Consider the following 22,753-nt stretch of genomic DNA (forward strand, 5'->3'; position numbering starts at 1 on the left):
AATTAAATCAAGATTATGAAGTTAGGGCTTTTATTTTGTTTGGAAGAGAAATGTTTTGAAATATATTTGAGAATTGACTTGCTATGGAAGTTATTTTTTGGGGGGTGTAAATCTAAAGCTAATACATTTCCATGAAATAATTGCACATTCATTGCTCAGAATGTGTCAGTCAAAAAGCAATCCAGTATTCATTTTATAACTGATGTAAAAGTTCTACTTCATAGTAACAAAATTTCACATTACTGACTTTTAAATCACCAAGATGAAGTAACCGAAACAACGCAATCACGAACACTGACAATACTGAAACCCAAAATCATGAAAACCAAAACACTGAATAGTACTCCCTATATCCTACAAACTACTGTAAAAACAAACACAGCACGTCGTTTCTGTTGTAAAGTATTACAACAAAAAAATGCATCACTGTAAACCGCATAACTTCCCATTCAAAACACTAAATTTTAAAGGGGGGCACACCTATTACTGTAAACATTCCACTATCACATATTAAACACTGCAGCTACATCTTTGAAATATACAGTGACATCATGTGTACAGCAGAAACACAAAATCTAAAGACAGAATTGTACATTCTTTAAAGCCCACTGTACCTCGCTCTGCATTCAGAAGCTCCAAGATCTGCTATAACTCCGCAGTATATATGTGTGTGTGTGTGTGTGTGTGTGTGTGTGTGTGTGTGTGTGTGTGTGTGTGTGTGTATATATATATATATATATATATATATATATATATATATATATATAATATTTAAATATTTACCAAAGCTGTTCTTGTCTTCATTCTTTGGAGACATAGGTAACATACAGTGGTAATTCTTCATGATTTTGCATTTCGGTGTTGTCAGTGTTCGTGATTATGTTGTTTTGGTTATTTTGTCTTTGTGATTTAAAAGTCGGTAATGTGACATTTCATTAATATGAAGTAGACCCGATGTAAATAGAAAGAGTTAGATTCATGTTTGAAAGAGTAGTATGAAAATGTAAGCAACAATGTTGTAGTGAAAGATGACGGAAATGTATGGATGGGGGGATGGGTATGCATGGTAACATTAAACATGAAAGAAGGAAAAGTGTGGAATCTTTCAAGTGTTATAAATGTTGATGATACTAAAAGACTTTTGAGATATTGGGGTCAAATCCGTTTTTTTTTCTGTGTGAAAGGAGAACACTTAATTTGACAGTGTAATAAAAGAATGTGTCCAGTGTAGTGAAAAAAGTTATGGTAAAAAAAAAAAAAAAGTTAAGCAGAATGTTATAGATGCAAGAAGAACATACATTTTTGGATGGGATGTTGTGAAAAAGCGAGAGTAAAAGCGAGAGGAATTTAGATGATGATGATGACGATGATGCACATGAAAATTGTGTTTCTGAGAACATCATGCAAAATAATGAAAATGTAGCTAATGAAATGTTTGAGGTTGACTTGTGGAAAAATGATGAAATAGATACGAAAAGGAAACAAAATCAAGTTACAAATATTGCATTTTTGCAAAATTAATATGATGCTTTGTAGATAGAAGATAGTGAAGTAAGAGGTGCCCAAGATGGCAACGTGTTAAAGGCAGAAAATTTATCAGAATAAAGTGTCAGCGATAGAAAGAACAAAATTAAGATAATGACATCAAAAGAAAGAATAAAGGAAATGGATAAATTATTGGTTGTTCAAATTTCCATCTTGCTGAACTTCTCCGTGTTCGAAAGTTCATATCAGCGAATGCACTGTGCATTCGCTGATACGAACTCGAAGATCGTGGTATGGGAAATTCACCCCTTTCCTCACTATAGTGCAATCTTGGAGTTGGAATATATAGTTAGCAGGGGGGTGTGGGGGGATACAGCCCCCCATGGGGGGGGTGCAGGGCGGCTTGAGGTATAGGAGTTTCATTTACCTGAGCTCCTATACGGACATAATGTGAGCTGTTCAGCAACAATGTCAAATCTGGTGAATTTGTTCAGCTGATATGACATGACGTGTTATAGATTTTTACTTTCTTTTTTTTTTCCAGTGTTTTGAACGGAATTTATTTTGATAGTAAACCTAAATTATTTATTGCTTTTTTTAATGAGAAATAAGTGATTAATGATATATCTGTAGCATAGGAAGGTAAATGCTGATATTACTTGTTTGGCAGATATAATATATTTAAACAAAGTACAAGTATTTGGAGATGTTAAGGGCAAATAAAATCATTTTGAGCTTTGGTATTGAATAATGTTTGGGCATAGCAATATTTATCAGTATATTATTACAATTTTTAAACATACAATAGTCAAGGCAGGAAGGGTGTCTGTAACTAATACAAAAAAGTTCCATTGAGAATTATAGTAGTATATGTGTATACGGAGGGTGAAAGAAAGATTATTTGAACTGATTATACCAGATGTAATAGTAAGTATTGATATAAATCTTGTAGAGGTTGTAAACTGTAGTCTTAGAAAAAAAGGTAACATGACAAGGGGTATAAAAAAGTTCATAGAAGTTATAAAGTTTGCACATTTATTGTTAGACCATTAGAGAAGATTCAGTTTTGCAAGGGCTCAATGTTGGACTGAAAGAGACAATGTATTATTTTCAGAAACACTAAGAGAGATGAAGAAAGAAAGAATATTAATAGAATTTTCAGATAAGTATGGAATCTGGGCAAAAATAGGATTGGGATATCAACATTATAAGACAAGGGAAAGGAATAAAAAAATAAATGGATTGCATGTAGATAATATGAAGTATTGAGTTGTGCAGGCAAACGGTTATAAAAGGAGAATAAAAATACAGTCTTTATGTTTAGTAATTTGACAGATTGGTGGGAAGTGTAACAAACATATAAAAAGTGTATATTGAGATAGAAAGGGTTTGTTTAGGAAAAAAGTATGAGAAAATAATAGAAAAAAGTGAGAGAGGTGTTACAAGAAAACAGTAATATAAAGAAGGCAAGAGAGTTATATAAGGAAAGTGAACAAAAATGAGAAGTTTGTTAATGACACAGTAGTATTTCATTCAAGTAAGAAAATAAATCTCTTTTTTTTCAGAAAACCATATTAAAAAGCAGGAAATTCATCCATCATTGGCCTGTTTTCTTATTTTTTCACATGGTATTAGGGTATAGATGGTTTATTGGTGAATAAACAAAAAGACATTAAGAAATAGTGAGCTTTTAAAGAAGGCTATATAAAAGACATGAATATAATAGAAGAGTACAGTTGAAAGAGGATATTATCTTTGAGCAAGATAACTTTATTAAAACTGCAGGGTGCTTTAATAAGAATAAATAAAAATATGGCACCTGTTCCAAATGGATTAGAGTATGCATTTTATAAAAATGGAGTTATATCAAGTAAAATATTTTCTGAAATTGTTAATTGTGTATTATTAAAGGTTTAAAGATGAGAGTATTTGTGAAGGGGTAATAAAATTAGTATGGAAGAAAGGGGATAAAAAGGTCTGGAGAACTGGAATCTATTTGCATTAACAAATAACTGTTTACAAATTTTTGTTTCAATTTTACAAAATAGATTTGAGAAAATATTCAGTAGGGTATGGCTAAAGGGAGTTTTTGTTTCAATAGGGTGACCCATACAAGATATGTTAACGAGTGTCAAAGATGGAGTCATTAATATTGTAGAAAAAGATGATGTAATGAAGATTATGGGTTGCGATATAAACAAAGCTTTTGATATATATCACATGATCAGCTTGGGTGTATCATGTAGACATTCCATATATTTAATAAGAATAGTACATGTAGTAAAATGTGCTTATAATAGTGTCATAGTAAATGGCTGGATTACAGATGAAATAAAGATTGGGGAGTGAGACAGGTTATCCACTTAACAGTATATTATTTTCTATGGTAATGAATGTGGATTTACAAAACAAAATATTAGAGAAGCAAGATCTACATTTAAAAGGAAGTGTATATAGTTTTACTAAAGTCTTATGTAGATGACATACTGATCACAAAGAACATAGGCTGGTTGTTAGATGTAGTAAAACAATCATACATTTGTTTAGGTTTTGTTGTTCTTAATGTGAACAAATGTAAGAGCAAAGGTTTTAGTGAAGTCACAAGAAAAGCACGAATATATTTCAGTAGAAGTGAGTTCACGTTATTAGCTATTGGTTTTGAGGGTATAGACAAATGAAAAATTAGTGGTTGAAGTTAATTGAAGAAATTAAAGAAATCTGTGAAATACAGAGTGCATTTAAGATGAGTTTTAAGGAAAAATATGTACCTAGTAAATACAGTAGTGTTGGGTAAATTAAACTATTTATCTTCTATTATAGCATTTTCAACAGAATTAGAGGAGATTATTGCAAGCAATGTTTTGTATTTTGGGGGATCTAGAATATACCCCCAAAAGGAGGGGACATTTATAATAAAATGGAAAAAGGAGATTTGACATTAGTAAACCCAGATACGTTTCTGGAATCCTTCAATTAATTTTGAAGTTTAAGAAAAATGAAGATTGATGAGGAAAAGAATATTGCTTAATTCATAAGTATGAAATACACTGATTTATTGGAGATTAAAAATGTTAATACAAGTTAACATACACAGAGGATGAGGAATCTGGACTGTGGAAGATCATCAGGATTTGGAAAATGGTTTATGAGCAGTAAAGAAAATATGGTATGAAAAAATATTTATAAGAGTTTTATTATATTGACCCATGGATAAAGTTAATACTAGAATTAAAAGCAGCTATTGAAAACAGTATGAAAAGGTGTGAAAATGGGCATGAAGAACACTATCCTAAATGAAGGTTAATGTCATATCAAGCACTCAAATAAAGACTGTGTAATTATCAAGTAAGTAAAACAAGGTGCATGTGTTCTTACAATGTCTGACCGTGGTAAGATTATGGGAAAAATAGGTAAGATCATATGAAGGATGACACATTCAGGTGAGCTGTACCCCTAATGCTGTGCAGCACTGTCAGCAATTGAAAATTAATCAAGTAATCTGCAGTGGCTATAGAACCCTCAGCCTTCTGATTTGCCACCACCAAACCATATGTGCTACCTGCTGAGCCACACTGACACATTGCATGTGCTGCCAAACCTTCTGTTAGTAAATCTTATGCTTTAAGCTTTTTCTCTTGGTCTTCCTTGCAAATGGGCTCTGCCCAGTTTGACCTTTTAGTCAACAAATGTACATAAATTCTTCAGTCCTGAATCTGCTTCACTATCACATATAGTTTTTCCTTTTAAAGCACAGTGAACATTTATAGTAATTGTTATTTAAACAGTGCCAGCACCTTAATGTTTAGTGCATTCACCCTTGATTGCAAGTAATTTAAGAGAGCTGTGAGTTCTATCTCCAGACATGCTATTTGGATTCATGTACAAGTACTGACAGTGGAATCTGGGACTAGAGTAATGCCAAATCCCTAAGATGGGGCATTAAATGAAGTTTCATTTTTCAGTGTTGGTGGTCAGTCAGATGGATGTCTTGAAATCCAGTGAGCATTATCATCAAATAACAAGTATGTTTTCCTGGTCTCTTAACCAAATTTCTGTTGGTATAGATTTTGACTCGGGTGTTCCCCTGAAAAAAAAGACAATTGATTCAGTGGGATACACTTGTCTGCACAGTGCATTAAATAAATTACAGATGAAGAAATCCTTGTCACAGTGCTGAAGACATTTTTAAGGCTTGTCAGCAGACAGTAATGTATTTCCATGTTTATCAAATGCATTCTGTTATCCATAAAAGCAGTGGAAATGTTGCAGTAGTGTGTGTTTTTAGTACAGTTAAGAATGACAGATGACCACATTTGTCCAGACAGTGGTATTTACATTGTCTGTACTGAGCTATTTTACAAATGAATTGAAAAACTGACAGGGCAAAAAGTCTGATGATATTCCCTAATGTAAACATCTGGTTGCAATGTGAGTTGAGCACTTACTCACACATGACAGCTGCCTCGAGACAACAGGCCCACTTTCTTCTACTGCCACAGTCTGATATGAAAGAAACTGACATCAGAAAGAGGAATGGGCAGTGTTTTAAAGAGAATAATGTAGCAGTAAACATGATTATTTTCTCCTGCCTTGAGTGTGAATAATATAATGACAGCTCATCTCAGGAGCACAAAAGCAGTCCAAAATAAATAGTTAAAACACCAAAATCTGCAAGGTACATTGCAGGCAGAAAGAACATTATTCTTGGCTTTTGCTCAGTTTTAAAGAATCATGTATGAGTTCACTGTCTGTTTTTGAAACGGGGAAGGACACATTCTTGACATGGAATAGTTATCCTAGTCAAAATACAGAAATGTAGAAAGATCTTTTTTTAAATGGGAAATTTATTATAGTACTTTTATAATGTAGATGGATTCTGGAGGCAGCAGATGGCAGTGGAGATGGGGATGACATGTTTGAGAGGGAGAAAGAGTAAGGAACATTAGATTTATAAAATAAGATAAACATAATTAACACATCCTGCATGGTACTCTCTACTTATAACTTAACATTATGTATACATAGTGTGTCTCATAACGTTGCATTATGTCAGTGCAAACGTTTGCTCTCAATACACAGAGATTCAGCAGATGCCATTCTTAATTTTGGTTCCATTATGTTAGAATTTATGAATTTGATCTGTTAAGTGCTTAAACTGCAGAAGCAGGAAAACATATCTAGTGAAGGATAATATATGGAGAAAATTGTATGCTACAATACAATGCATTTGTTTTACGTAAGTAATGACCACTTCATTCCTGCCACGTAGTTTGTCCAATAAAATTAAAGGCTTAAGCCAATAGGGTGGTCCACTAATCTAGTAAAATGATCTGGACCAGTTTCATATTATTGTGCCAAATTAACAGAAGTGCCTCTATATGTTGGATTCAAGGGCTTTTTTGTGGTTAGCAGGTTATGATAGCTGTCTTGTTTCAGGTATCTTTAGCTTAGTTGTCTAGGACTACTAGCTTATAAGCAATAGACTGGAATGAGGACAGAAATTTAATTCCCTGACCTCTTATGGTTATCCCAATGCTCTAACTCTTAAATTCATCCCAGACAGATGTCTTTTAATGCTTGTGCCAGTTCTCTGGGAGAACAGTCATAAGAAGTCTGAGCCCTTGGCATCGATACCTGTCACTGCATAAAATAGTGGGATGATGTGGACAGTCCATGATGAAAAGAGCTTTTCTGTGATAGGCTGCTCACTGAAAAAGATTGACAACTTTAGACTTGATGTTCAGGTCTGTGCTGCTTATTCTGCTACAGGTAAACCACAGCTGGCGAGTGCCGATTCTTCTCAATCTGAAAGTCGTCATAGTAACTGTATTTGTCAGTACCCGCCTCAGCACATATCAAAGTGCAGCCAGATTTTGTGTTATGGACTTGCTACAGAGGTAACAGACCATAAGCACTGTACACTTCAGTTACAACTGAATCAACCGTCCTGCTAGCATTTTCAGCATAAAGTCTGAGCTGCAGGTGGTTGCTTTCTTCACAGTGGGATGGTCTGATACACAAAAATAACCACTGTGGTACCTGTGCCAGGAAGAGAGAAAGAGAGTTTTAGCATTATGGCATGCTAACATGAGAAAGAAATATGAGGATTAATGGAGCTTTTCAAATACCACATAGAAATAAATTTACACTTGCAGTTTCTGATGTATGATTTTTATAAATTCATGGTTATATCAGAGGCAGTAAAGTCCCGTAAAAAGTAGATTTATTTTGTTTGTTTTGCATTCATGACTTCCAGGACTTTAGTCTCTTGCAGGAAGCAGTACTGCTAGGAATTCGCCACTGTGATCCCAGATATTTTTTTTCTGTTTAGCATACATTTACTTGTATATTGTGCATGTGTATGTGTGTATATTTTTATGCATGCTAATATATACATAGATATACATGCAGGTTTGTATAAAGTAGTACCAGTAATTAGCATTTAGCACACTCTTCCCGTGCCATGTTTACTTGCAGTATGGAGGCTGTTTATAAATATGTTAAAGTATGGGGACCTGAATAGACTCTTGGGGAATACCTACTGTTGCATTTAGAAAGGAGGAGATGTCTGTCTGCCGTGTCATTGCCTTTTTCTTGCCAGTGACGTAAGTGTTAAGTGAGGAGAGAGCTTGTGTGCCTAGTCTTAATAAAGAGAGCCTGTTTAGCAGATGTTGGTGGGATACAGTATCAAAGACCTTTGATAGGCCCAAGAATGCTGTGGATACAAGGCTGCCTTCCTTTCTGCTTTGGTTGATGGAGGTGGTGAAATGAAGAGGCGTAGAAATACTCCTGTAACATATGGGAGACATGAGATTATTATCAGAGAGAAAATGAAGTATTTTGACCTGCATGTGTTTTCTACTGCTTTAGAAACGGGCGACAGAAAAGCAGTGGGCCGATAACTGGAGTGAGCTATGGAATTCCCACCTTTATGCGGAGGTAATATATAAGCTTTTTTCACAGTTTTGGGACAAAGCTTTCCCTGACTGAGCAGTTGGTTAGTATGGAGAACGCTGTACGCTACAGTGTCAGCCATGACAGTGATGCTGTCTGCTTGTGCATCGTCTGAGGCAAGAGTGGCGGGTTTTAACGAGGAAAAGTCTTTGACTAGAGTAGGTGAGTACTGGCCGGAAGTACAGTTTATTGGAGTGTTAAGCAAGTTTATGAATGAGGAGAGTTAGCTGTGCTTTTAGTAGAGAGGTTGAAGTATTGTTTAAATATAAGTTGAACTGTATTGCAATACTTTCAGATTTGCTTGAGTTAGAATGTTCTGGGTGAAGGAGCTGATTGACCAAGGACCAGAATAATTTGGGGTTTGTAGGTTTGTGTAATACATTTTTCTGTCCTTAATTAAATTTTGCATTTAGTTGCGATTTTCAGCTGTTTACATTTCAGTAAGTTGGCTTCAGTTTTGAGTTTTTCCATTTTAACCTTTGTCCCATGGATTCATTAATTTATTAGTTTGACTCAGTAACCCGGGAGATGGATTCAGTTTTACTCTTTTATTAATTATGGTGGCCAGTTTGTTTAGAATACTTAGAAGAAATGTTGTTGAATGAGGATATTGCTACATCCGTTTGGAGACCATGTAAAAATATCTGGTTTACAGATTTTAGGTTGAGATTATGGAAGAACGGTAGCAGTGGCAGGGCTAGACACCTGGCAGTATGAACATTATCTCTAGATTCGGACTGCCATTGTTGAAGTGACTTCCAACCCCATATGCAGTAATGTGAAAAAGGGCTGATGGATGGATAGATTTGTGTTTATTTGGTAGACTGGACTAGTTCTGTACATGATTGCAGAGAAAAGTGCTGAAATGAATATAGAAAAAAAGGCATATGCCAGCTCCGTTGGTGTGGAAAATGATTTGCGGTTGTGATAATTGTAATATTTTGGTAGCAGTTGAGAAAGAGAAATATTAAAACCCCAAAATATTTTCATATCCTTTCTGTGTTAGAATTTCCTCCTAGCCAAGTCAGTTAATTTAATTTGCCCCGATGGTTTTGTAGGACTAAAGTACTACATAACATTTCAGTGCTAACCTGATTAAATCATCTACAATGAATGTTATCTAAAAGCACATTGTTTGTTTGTCAAAGAGTACAGTAAATGAAGTATTTTTTTTATATTTTTATTTTCGATGAGAAAGCCGTTATTAACCACGTTTCACCTGACATTCTCTACCTGTTCCGAGTGCAGGCTGTCTGTAAAAACGACCTGCGCAGCGATTATAGTCAGACAATGTTGTTTCAAGGTAAGGATTATTTGCAGTATAATGCAGCTTAAACTTGTTAGACAATTTCTGCTTGTATCTTCTACGTTTTTGTTGCAAATTAGTACATTACGAAATGTATTGCAGCAGGAGATTGACTTAACAGTACTTAGCTAATAAACCCTATTGTATGTGTGTGTCTGTGGGGATTATCGATGTCCTTTTAGATGTTTTTTTTTTAATATTCTCTACAGCCCCCTATGTAAAGGAATAGAATTTCAAAGTAGGACTTTATCTTTGCTGAAGTGTAGGTTCTAAATACTTTGAATTCCCAGGTTGCTAAATAATTTCATTGAAAACGGAAGAAAGGGAATGCTATTAGCTTGAGACCTACAAGCAAGTTCACAAGGTTTAGCGTAATCAGCAGTTAACATTTTTGAAAATGCATCAGCAAGATGTTGACTTTGTAACTCTTTTTAACCTGAAAATTATGCAAATGTATATTATCTGAACAACAGATTTTAAGTAAGGGTGACAGGTGTCAACTTTAGGGTGACGCTGCTTATTTCAGAAATACTTGTATGTGGAGTAAGCAAAGCCACGTCTTGAGCAGCAGAAAATACGAACTAGCATAGCAAATGCTGCTTGTAGTTTTGTCGTTTGAAATTTGATTCATTTTAGCAAGATAGCTTCATATTCAAGTACAGTTGCATTAGCTGGTTAAAAGGAAACAATTAGTGGCTACTGTTTTTTAGGGAAAAAAAATCTCATAACCTGTTATCATTCTGGATGCTTATAACATTAATCCAACTCACTCTAAACAACAAACAGTGTTTTAACATGACTTTATTTTATTCATGTTCGGTAGTGGTACAGAGCAGCATTGTTAGTTTATCCCTGCTGCTTTTTATCGGCATGGCATGTGAAACGTGTTGTCTTCCTCAGGTAAGATGTAAAGCTGCTTATTCTAGGTAAGGCAGTCCTGTGTTCACAGAAGGAATGTATCCCTCAAACTGAGCAACCATTTACATTCACTGAGCGGGTAAGAATATAAATCTGCACAGTATCTGGGGTCACTGTAATTGAGATGCACTGCTACTTGGTTGTGATTGTTTTCGCTCAGTGCCTGTGTGCGTTTCTTACAGCTGTGTTGTGATATCTGAGCGTATACTGTTTTTATTCCTGTGATGCTGAGTGAATCTTGCTTGCTAATTAATGGCAAAGGTCTGATGATTCATTTTGTCAAACATGTTGACAGAAAAATGAATTGTCATTTTTATAAATATGCAAGTGTTATTTTGAAAAACAGAATATCTGGTCCCATTCTTTCTGACCAGAAACACCAACTTTTAAAGGTAGTCACTAGTTGTCTCCAAGCCAGGAAGTTACCTGGTACCTCCATCAGCGGGGAAACAAGGTATTTGTGTTTTTTTCCCATAACTCCCAAACTCTGAGGTTGCCACTGTATGTGACCTGCAGTACCAGCCTCCAGGGCACACATTCTTATGTTTACAAAAAGTCTGACTTGCTTAGTAAGTATGTACATGTTGTAGCCCAGTAGCTCGGTGCAACATTCTGTGACATCCAGCCTCCAGTGGGAGTCAGGAAAGACAGAGGGCCTCACAGCTTCCCTTCCACTAGGGTGCGAGAGCTGGCAGAATGGATGAGGTTGCATTATCTATACTTATTTCAGTCCATGTCCCCCAGGCAGTTCCTTCAGTGCATGGGCCTCTGTTTTTTCCATACTAACTTTTTTTATCTCTACCCTACAGCCGGCCATCTGCTGCCGCCAGTGTCTGTCCATGTCTACCAGATCTAACGAGTACTCCTTAATGCCCCTTGACTTGTGCAGAGCCATACTTGAGGCTGATAATAAGATGGAGATGTCTAAGTTGCGGTTTCATATTGCTTCCAGGGATTTTCTTCTCTATCCCATAACTTCCCTGTTACCCCACCATGTACACATGTTGCTCCTATGGACAAATGTGCAGTGGGGAAATGCAGTGCATTACTTCCTACTCCACAGTGACTCAGCCAATGCCCTCTGCCCATTTCCACCTATGGACATGCGTCTTCATACATCTCCAGCCTCCACCAGATTCCAACTCAAGGAATTTGCAGGTGCCCGTGCTTTTCCTTTGCCACACCTCTGCCTCTTGAGTCACTAATTGAACCCTGGTCATCTGGATTTAATCCCTCAGGACTTAATCCCTCTACACCATGGCATGACTGTGATCCCAGCTAGATTTGATCTAATTTACGGCATCAGTCCTTTGTGCCTTGCTGTCAATAACATCACAACAGTTTGGTTTCACTACATGCAGTATGAAGATTATATATGTTGATGTCATAAGGCTTTACACTTCACAGAAAATACGTGTTTGGTGAGCTAGGATCAGCATTAACATTTTCTGTCTTGCAATTTTTCTTCCCGACATTGTTTCTTTTGAAGAATTTGCTACAGTGGAAGGACCCTGAATTTTCACCTGAACAAGCTACTACTTGGAACTATTCAGTAACTATAGCTTTTGTATGTTATGTTTTATATTGACTTGATAACTAGGTGACAGTATATGCAGGTAATCAAATAGCCTCATTTTATGCCTCACCAGAGGCTTCCACAAAAGTAAACAAGTTAAGCTTTCCTGATTTCTAGTTATGCCATAGCACTGGTCACCTATATGTACCTGCTCCTGCTGTAGCTATGGATACGGCATATTTTCAACAGGAATTGGCTTGGCAGAGGTGTACCATCTTGACTTTCATGTATATATTGTATGTAGTCACCTCACTGTTTCTGCAAGTTATATTCAGTTGAGTATTTTAGGTTAAAAAACTGCTGTACATAAAAACTGAAAAATAAATATTTTCTGCATATTTTGTATTTTGTGCAGTAATGTTGTCTCTACATTACTCTGAGTAGTTTATTTTCTAAAGTCCCATAATAGCCTAATGGGGATTGCTCTCATTTTGTTACTAGGATTTCCTTAAAATGAAGTAGAGGCAAAACAAATTTTGTGGTTTTCTGTTTTCAGTAATTTACTAAGGGAGCTAGCCCTGTCAAGAAACAGGAAACACATTTTGTTCACTGAGACAACACACTGGACTCCTTATCGGAAAGTAAGTTGAGAAGTTGTTATGGTCTCAGAGACCAGGGCTGGACTGTAGAGTTTAAAAAGAAGCCTGTCCACAAGATGTTTGGTCATAATGTACATTCTAAGCTTTAAGGTAGTGTACATGTCCCATTGGTCTGATTGTGGCCCTTCCTTTTAAGCAGCAGAACCCATGACATTTCCTGACAGTGGATTTGGGACCCCACCTTGGCCCAACCATAGTCTGAAGTCAGTGCTACTCAGAAAAAAAGGTTGTACATAAACCAGCTAATGCTACATGCAGTCTTATCTATCTTGGAATTTCTGAAACCGGGTGGAGCTGAGATCAAAATCTCCCATGTTCATTGTGTTGTACATAAACAAAAACATACAGGGTGGCATTTACTCATACCGCCATTACAGAAAGGAGTTGAGTTTTTGGCACTTGGCTGTAGAAAAGGAGCATCACATAAAGTATTGTTCTTACCCCGTAAAGTGAATGTGCTATTGGACTTTCTGAGCTGCAGCTCCAGTCCTGTACTTGAATAGTGGATTCAGGAATCCTATTTGACTGTGATTTCTGTGGAATGGAGTACCCCAGAGACTGACCTATGTGCCACTTTACTGATTGTGGTCCTTTCCCTGATCTGCTGAGTTGAGCAGGGCAAAAGGGAGAGTTGATGGCTGATGCATTCTGCCTCCTGTAGTTTGGAAGATTTCAATATGTCTTTCCACTCTTTCTGATCTGTTCCTTGCTCAATCACAAAACTCCGAACAGTAAGTCCTAACCTACCTGTATTACCATGCATTGCAAAGAAGGTTGTGGTTTCAAATCAACAGTGCAGATACCTTCCAAGTAGAAGGTAAAGAAGGGCCTCCTTTATTTAAGCCGCGGGCCAGTTTCACTTCAAGACCTAGATCATTGTTAGATCTCTTGTTTCCACTGGACGTTGCATTCAGAGTTTGGAAGGTGATTACAGGATGAAGGTCACCTTATGTATTTTGTGAAAGAAGTTCTCCATTTCAGCAGAGAGGTACCCTGTGCTCACTAACCTGTACAGTTTGCAGGTAGTTCTGACTTACCTCAAGTACCTATTTCCTTTAAATGTCAATGTTTCCACAGTCAAGGGACAAGTGTGCCCATCATGACATTGTGGAGGGCGGACATCCGACCCAGTAGTGCCTGATAAAGCATATTTTTCCTTTTTTATATAATTATTTGGCAATTAAAACCGTAGCCATCAAGCTTCTTTATCACTGCTATGACTGTAATTGTATTACCAGTCCTGCCCTACACCTAGCATCCAATGATATTAATGTGGAACTTGTATATGATCTGCCATTGTGTTCCTGATTGCTGGCATTAGGGCCAAAACCTTAGATGTTATGTAGTCCAATCTCGCCTACATTCTTACCCATGGGTTCGGAGACGAATATCGGCTCCGACTCAGCCAAACTTTTCTAGCTCAAAGTCTTCTATTGGCTGGGCTAAGCAGGTATCCCATGCCGCACTGCTCCATATCCCCAGATCTCGTTTGCCGCTCATGTAGCTCGGACGTGGTCTCGCTCTTGGCTGTGGCTAAGTACGCTTTTTTCTTGTTAATTGAGAAAATTACTTATAAACAAAAAGCTATTTTCATAGCTAGTGTCTATTTAGTGTTGTATTTGGTTTCGGTAGTGTGTTTGTGGTTTTTGGTATCCCGCTAACTGTTCTTTCGGGCTAGGCCCGTTTCAGTTAGAGGACCTAGTCCTCTTGTCCTGTGTTCGTGCTAAAACCGTTTAAGTTGGAGGTTTTAGTGTCGGTTTCCCCTTGCTATTCATGGTCATAAAACCGTTTTAGTTAGAGGTTTTTGGCCTTTTTTGTTTCAGTGCATGTTCCTTCTGAGGGTTGTGTGTGCCGTGCAGTTTACAAACTTGTTCCCGCGTTTTGTGGTGTTACGTGTCTGTGTCCTTTCTGTCAGACAGTGACTTGTGCTGTGTTGGTTTTTGGTGATTGCTTGTTGGAAAATGTCCAAGGATTCCAAGGAGCACAAACCTTCGGGTTTTAAAAAGTGCTGTAAGTGCGGTTACAAGATGTCCATCACCGATGGGCATTCAATTTGTGTTTATTGCCTGGGAGCCATCCATCTGCAGGAGTCCGGCAGCTTCTGCCATGCTTTTAGTCCCAGAGTGCTCCAAGAAAGAAAGAATAAGCTGATTTTAAAGGGATTCTTGAAACCCTCTTTCGAAGAGGCCATGGATTCTTCTCCCAGTGCAAAATCTAAGTCCTCTAAATCAAAATAGAGATCTCCGGCTCCTTCAGTTTCCTCGGAGCCACCAGAAAAAGTCACAAAACTTGCTTCAATCTCCTTGGCTCCACTGTCCTCGGGGCCACAGGATGTGTCAGTGTTGATGGAACCGACGTCGGCTCCAATTATATTGGAACCTCTTCGGAGCTGATCGCCCAGTCTTAGACCAGTTTCACCTGAGATGAGATCTCGATCTCCCTCCCTGTCCTCCAAATCCTCCAGACCCTTTCTGATGTGCATGTTGATAGGGTGGTGCAGAGGCTCCCCCAGTCATCGGCTTTGGCAAAATTATTTTTGGCTCCAGCCCAGTCAGCTGCGTTGCCCATCCCGACCCCTTATTCGATCATTCCTCCTCCGAGTGCATCTCTGTCTTCGGAGCCAGAGTGTTCCGCGCCATGTGATGTTCCTAGGTCGGTTCCGATGGCCCCTCCGGGCCTATCAGTACCGACATTGGCTCTGACCCCGTCGGCTCCGTCCACGGGGTTCGGGACTTGGGATTCTTCAGTCGGGCCCGAGGGGGACATCTCGGGACATGTTTTGGTTCCGAGTCTTCCTCTCGGTGCCTCGGCTCGAGGAACCCCGACTCCTGTCATGGTCTCGGAGGCTGGCTGGTCCTCGGACTCGGAGGGGGGGGGGCCTTCTTTTGAGGCCATGTGGACTGCGCTGGCCAGATCATCAGCTACGTCATGCGGGTCGGTCATTCTGTCCCCCACCACTCCGGTGAGAGCCTCTGATCACCACCTATTCGTAGACAGCGGAGCACCTAGGCCTAGGGATACCCCCACGAGTGGTCCCCATGTTTCTGAGGGCCCTTCAGAGTTCATGCCTGAGGAGCCCCCTAGAAAGAAAATGTGCAAGAGGAAGCACAAAGACCCCCAGGATGAGTCTCTCACCTCGGATACTGACCTCGAGGAATCGGAGGGGTCCCCAAGTCATCCTCTGATGATGTTTCCTTCTCTGACATCCTGGAGATATTGAAACAAAGAGGTGAATAGCCATCCAAAGCCCCCTCCGAGGAGGAGTCGGTCTTCCTTAAGGCCTTTGGTGCTCAGCCCTCTGCCTCCTGGGTGTCCCCACCCTTCGAGCTCCTAGATTTAATTTGTCGGAGGGTGTGGGAAAACCCTGATTCTGTGGAGCCCATACCTAGGCATCCCAACAAGTTTCTTTCTGCCCCCCCCCCCCACGGATAAGGAGTTTTTGTCCAAAGGAGTCCCTGTGGATGACATGGTGGTGGCGGTGGCGGCGGCCACTCAGAAGGAAGTAGCAGAGACTTCTTCCTCCATCCATCCTCCTAACAAGGAGTCTAGGACCATGGGCCGGTATGGGAAGCGTACCCTCTCGTCAGCAACCTTTACCTTACAGTCGCTGAATTATCTGTCTCATTTCACTCGGCTCCAGAGAGATCTCCTCAAGGAATTAGGAGATACTCTTATGGGTAACGTTCCTGAGGCGGTGGCACAGACAGTTAACGCCCAGATGTCTACCCTCAATTCCATCGTCAACTCCTCCATGCGGCTCATCTCATATGCAGCCGATGGAGCGAGTAGGGCAGAAAGCTCAGGAGTCACCCTTAGAAGGCAAGCCTGGATGCGCCTTTGTCATTTCGCGTAGGCCTTCAAGTCTTCTTTCACTGACGCCCTGTTTGATGGTTCTTCTTTGTTTGGAACCAAAGTGAAAGACACCCTCACCAGGTGCAAACAAGAGGGAAAGACCCTGTCTGCTGTAGGGGTCCATTTTTCCCTTCCCTCTAGGCCTTATCCCAAGGCCCAGTGGGGTGGGAAGATATGGTTCAAAAAATCACAGAGGTTTTTTCCTGCGCACAAGGTGAGCCCCCCTCCAGAGACAGAGGAGGGGGAGGTTATTCAGGGAGACATCACCCTAGAGGCAGAGGGGGCCCCCCGCAATTCGGAAGACCGCGATTCCTTTCGCAGATCTCCCTACTCTCGTTCCTGAGGGAGTGCCCGGCTGTGCTTATCTGGAGCCAGTCGGGGGTCGAATTTCGTTATATCCGGAAGCCTGGAAAAGCATCACCCAGGACCAATGGGTATTACAAATAATTTCCGGAAGTTATGTCATTCCGTTTACATCAGACCCCCCTTCAGTCAGAAAAATCCCGGACGTTCCACCCAATCAAAGGGATCAAGCAGCCTCAGAGATTTCAAAGCTGCTAGGAAAAGGAGCCATCCAGCATGTCCCCTCAGACCAAGTTGGATTAGGGACTTACTCAAGATTCTTTTTGGTGCCGAAAAGAACAGGGGACCTGAGGCCCATATTAGATCTCAGCTGACTGAACAACTACATACAGAAGTCCAGGTTCTGTATGGTCACACTACAATCGATTCTTCCATTGTTGGGAGAGGGAGGTATGGATGTGCTCCATCGACCTCAAGGATGCTTACTACCATATCAAAATGGACAGGGCATCCAGGAGTCACCTACGCTTCCGGCTGGGAGCCAGTCATTTCTACTTTCGAGCCCTGCCATTTGGTCTCACCACAGCCCCCAGGGTGTTCACCAAGTGTATGGCAGTGGTGACTGCTCACTTGAGACGTCAAGGATTCCAGGTGTTTCTGTATCTGGATGACCGTCTCCTTACCACCCCCACCAGGCATCTACTAATCCAAACCAGGGACGCTACCATCACTCTATGTCAACAGTTGGGCATAACACTAAATTGGGAAAAATCTGCCTTGTTGCCCTCACAGCGTGTCACCTTTATAGGTGCAGAATTAGACACCATTCGCATGTGAGCATTTTTACCGCAGGAAAGGATCAGAGTCTTACAGCAACAGATACACGCCCTGATGCCCCTGAGGAAAGCGAAGGCAAGATGGGTTCTTCAACTCCTGGGGACCATGGCAGCAACAATTATATTGGTCCCTCTAGCGAGATTGCACATGAGACTTCTTCAATGGCTCCTCTTTGTTCAATGGTCTCTCCAAACATTTCCACTTTCTCACCCCATTTTGCTCACGGACAGATGCAAACAGGATCTCAGTTGGTGGCTTTGCACCAACAATTTGGACAGGGGAAAGCCCTTCGTTCCACCCATTCTGGTTGCCACGGTGACCATGGACGCCTCCCAGATGGGGTGGGGGGGCATTATCTTGGCAGGACAGTCCAAGGCATGTGGCAAGATCACGAGATACATCTGCATATCAACGTCCTAGAGATGAGAACGGTGCTACTTGCGTTGCAGGCACTTCAGAGCTTTCTGCCTCTAGGGACGATTGCAATACACTCAGACAACATGTTAGTAGTGCGGTATCTAAACAAGCAAGGGGGAACCAGATCTTACCCCGTGTGCAGACAGGCCATGCGAGTGTGGCAGTGGGCAGTATCTTCCCAACGGTTTCTGGTGGCAACGCACATTCTGGAAAAGTCCAACGTGATAGCGGACAGGCTAAGCAGAGCTATTCTAATGCCTTACGAGTGGTCCTTGAATCGTCTAGTTGCAGAACGAATCTTCAGCAGATGGGGTCAGCCTTGCTGCAACCTTTTTGCCAGCCCACTCAATGCCAAATGCAGCAGCTACTTCACTCTGATCCCCCCACAGGGGGAGTCACCCAGGAACGCTCTAGTTCACATTTGGCCCTCCGGTCTGCTTTATGCTTTCCCTACGTTTCCCTTGCTGTCAAAAATGATTCAGAAAGCGCAATCCTTGGGAAGCAGAATGATTCTGATTGCTCCACACTGGCCTCATAAAATCTGGTTCCCCTTTCTCCAACCCTACATTGTGGACACTCCTTGGATTCTGGACCCACAACCAGATTTACTGATACACATGTCGGGACAGTTCCACCCCTCTCTGATGACCCTCCAGTTGTCAGCCTGGCTACTCCACTTCCATCGTTAGTTAGATTTCATCGTTTTTCACCAGAGGTAGTTCACATTTTATCTTCCTCTCATAAGCCCTCTACTAGGAAGATTTATTCTAAAAAATGGAAGAGGTCTTCTATTTGGGCGCATACCTAAGGAATTGATCCTTACACAGCCCCGATTGCTTCAGTCTTGGAGTTTTTGTCTTTGCTTTTCCATCAGGGTTCCGCATCAGCTACCATAAAAGTTCAATTGGCAGCGATCTCTAATTTTCATGTTGCTAATGAGCCTAGTCTCATGGCTCACAGACTCTGCAAGGCTTTCCTGAAGGGTACGCTATTACTCCATCCTCCGGTCTCCAAACCTATCATGCCCTGGGATCTCAATTTTGTTCTACAAGCCCCTAACTTCACCACCTTTCGAGCCTGCAGCTACCTGTGATTTGAAATTCTTGACCTGGAAAACAGCCTTTTTAATAGCAATCACTTCAGCCAGGCGAGTTTCAGAAATTCAAGCCCTTTCTATCAAACCTCCATACTTGATCTTCCATAAGGACAGGGTTTCTCTTAGACCAAACACTTCTTTCCTTCCTAAAGTGGCTTCCGTATCTAATCTTAATCAATCCATTGAGTTGCCTGTATTCTTTCCTCATTTTTCAGACAAGGCAGATTTTAAATTTCATCAATTGGATGTACACAGACAGTTGCGTTTCTATCTGCACCGAACGAAAGATATCCGAAAGTCTGATCAACTGTTTGTCTCCTTTTTGGAAAACAAAATTGGGTCCCCTGTCTCCAAAATCACCATATCCAGATGGATATCTAGTTGCATCTCTTTCGCCTACTCCGCAGGAGGAAAAGACCTGCTGTTTCCGGTCAAGACTCACTCTACTCGGGCTGTTTCTACATCTACAGCCTATCAAGCCAGATTGTCGATGGATGATGTTTGTGCTGCAGCTACTTGGGCTTCTCGTCACACATTTGTTACTCATTACAAATTGGACGTGGTATCTAGGGGCAGGTCGTCCTTTGGTTCCACAGTACTCAGGAGTATTTTCCTATGAGCCACCCAGGATGTAGGTGCTAGGGACACTGCCCCATGGGTAAGAATGTAGGCGAGATTGGACTACATAACATCAAGAAGTTATGTACTCACCATAACGTTCGATGTATGTAGTCCATCTCGCCTCACATTCTTACTTACCCCCCCCCCCCCACCTTACCCCTTCCTGGAGGATCTGGAGGTTAGGTTTCTATTTACAGAGTTCCCTTCACTTTTAGCTTATTCTTTTTTTACCTGGATAATGTGTATGCATGGGGTATGAATGAGTGTTCGCAGCAAACTAGATCTGGGGATATGGAGCAGTGCAGCATGGGATACCTGTTTAGCCCAGCCAATAGAAGACTTCGAGCTAGAAAAGTTTGGCCGAGTCGGAGCCGATATTCAGCTCCGAACCCACGGGTAAGAATGTGAGGCGAGATGGACTACATGCATCGAACTTTATGGTGAGTACATAACTTCTTGTTTCCCCACCATAGGTTATAACCATAGCTAGGAATCTTTCTTCTCCCATAGCTCCACAAAGATGATGTGGTATAATGCTAATTATAGCCACCATCCTTCCCAAATCTTTAGGGACAAGGTTTCCTAATCAAACCCTGGTCTTGGTAAAACTGTTTCTTAAAGGAGATCTGTATCTTTATCTGATATTGAAGAACCCCTCTCTTTTAACAACATGATTGAAAGGCTCACCATGAATGTTCAAATCAGCTTGGTCTGCGGCATCGAAATCATCAGGTTCTGAGGCATCGATTTTTTTTTTCCTGGAGAATGTTTTACTTGGGACCATCACCTCCATTTGTTGGCTGTTTAAGCTGTTGTTCCCTATGACTAGGGAACCCTGTATGGTCTTTCACAAAGATCTACACTACTCCATATTTTTCCCGATATTGTCATCAGAGTTGCTCATAACTAGTGTGATCATTCCTCTGTCTATCTCTGTTTGTAGTGGCATAATTGGCGGGGGGGGGGGGTATTTCTTTAGCCTACCCAGAGATCTAATTTTTTGTCACAGTATGGACTCCTTCTTAACAGCTATCCAATGCAGATGGCCTCCAAAGTCAAATATTAAAAAATGAGTATATCACTTAATCTGCGAGGAAACCTTCTACAGCCAGCATTTATTATCCTCACCATACATCCCTCATGTGCCCCTACCCATGTTTGGATGGCCGTTCCATGTTGCTGCTGGTAAAAGTCAGGCAGCTCTGTATTTTATTGGAATCTTGTGTACTACAGTTTGTTGTTCTTTTCCTGCAGGTTGTGTTTGCTTTCTAGGATGGGGAGAATCAAATGTAGAGCTTAACAGCAGACTGATAGCTGAATATGTGACAGGACTGCCAGCAAGGGACATGCATATATTGTTCAGTACGAGAATGAAAGAAACATTAGGCATGTGCTAAGCTGGGGATATCAGAAGAGGTAGAATCCCAGCACTTCCCACGGCTGATGGATTTCCCACAGTATAATGGGTCATCCCCAGGTTGAACTGTATCATTAAATATGGACAAGTACCTATCCGTACCTTATACCTCCTTATTCCCCCTTCTTAACTCACTTCCTTACTTAAATCAGTTTCTGCCCCCTGACTGTCTATCCAAATATGTCATGACCCTGTTTTTACTCTCACTTCATATTGGAGTTCCTGTTTGTATTATACTAACTTGCCTTTAATTTCTCTAAACTGGTAATATTTCTCTAAATATTAAATTATTGTCATATAAGTTGTATTTATTTTTAACCAATCTTTTCACATCATGTCTAATTTGGTATAATTTAAACTGTAGATGTTTTTGTATTATTTTTGAAGATTGCAAAATTATTGTTCTTAAAGTGTTTTTGTAATACTTTGGAGCGGTCTCCACTGAAAATGAACACTTACTCAGTCGGACTTTCCTAGTAATCATACGTTAATAAATAAATACAAAAACTTTTTCTTCTAGTTATGGCGGACCTTTTACTGGTGAATTGTTGCTCCAAGACTGTAAGGCACTTGGCAGGGCTTCTTTGTCATTTCTCCCGCAGGCAGGGAGAGCTGGACAGGCGTGTTTAGCAGTTGTATCTACCTGTTTCTTGGAGCACGCTGAGGTAGCGAACAGCAGTTAAAAACGCGTTTGAAAACTAAAGAGGGCCAGAAAATGGGCTTCTGATTGTCTGGATAGCTGTATACAGGAAATCCTTTCATCGCTATATCCTCCTTTTGAGGCAACTGCAACCACTGTTCTATCCCACGTTTTTGATGTTGTGGAAAAACATTACAGTGGTGATTGTCTGCATTATCTTTTAGACTTTCTTATTCCTGTTAAGCAAGTTCTGCAGTGTCTTCAGCAAGAAGCCTGTACAAAGAACAAAACATTAATGAAAAAAAGGAAGACATGCTCGTTTCACAACTGCTGCCTGGTGAGGAGAATGTACCTATGCAACACAGGTTGCTGTTAACATCCCCATCTACTGCAAGACTTTCATTGACTACTACTTCTAAAGCACAAGAAGTTAATCTTGACATTCTTCGGTCTGGAGTTGCCTGTCTACCTGGAACCCGAGATGGAAATGGATGTGCTGTCATAATAATCTCTACAAAGAATCCAATTTGGCTGAGTCCACATTGTAATTGCTGTGACCTTGTTCATTTACTCTTGTATTTCTCTAGTATTATCAGTATTGAAGTCAGAGCTTTGGGACTTACCATTTTGGTCGATGCTCGTCGGTGTTTACCAGTTCCTGAGCTCTTTAAAACTTTCAGTGCCCTACAAGATGCTGTTCCTAACTGTATCCATGTTGTATTAGTACTTGCT

General features: G+C 40.3%; 1 protein-coding gene across 1 annotated transcript in view; it reads left to right on the top strand.

Annotated features, from left to right (window-relative positions):
• The window catches only part of PTPRG (protein tyrosine phosphatase receptor type G), a 3,415,981-nt gene that overhangs the window by 2,824,100 nt on the left and 569,128 nt on the right, over nucleotides 1–22,753 (top strand). Inside the window, exon 12 of the mRNA XM_044077514.1 lies at nucleotides 9,634–9,742. Within this exon, the coding sequence (XP_043933449.1) occupies nucleotides 9,634–9,742 (109 nt within the window). The remainder of the gene's footprint in view (nucleotides 1–9,633; nucleotides 9,743–22,753) is intronic.

Source organism: Protopterus annectens, chromosome 7.part0 (assembly GCF_019279795.1).
Source record: "Protopterus annectens isolate FY-2018-M chromosome 7.part0, PAN1.0, whole genome shotgun sequence".
NCBI classification, from domain to species: domain Eukaryota; kingdom Metazoa; phylum Chordata; order Ceratodontiformes; family Protopteridae; genus Protopterus; species Protopterus annectens.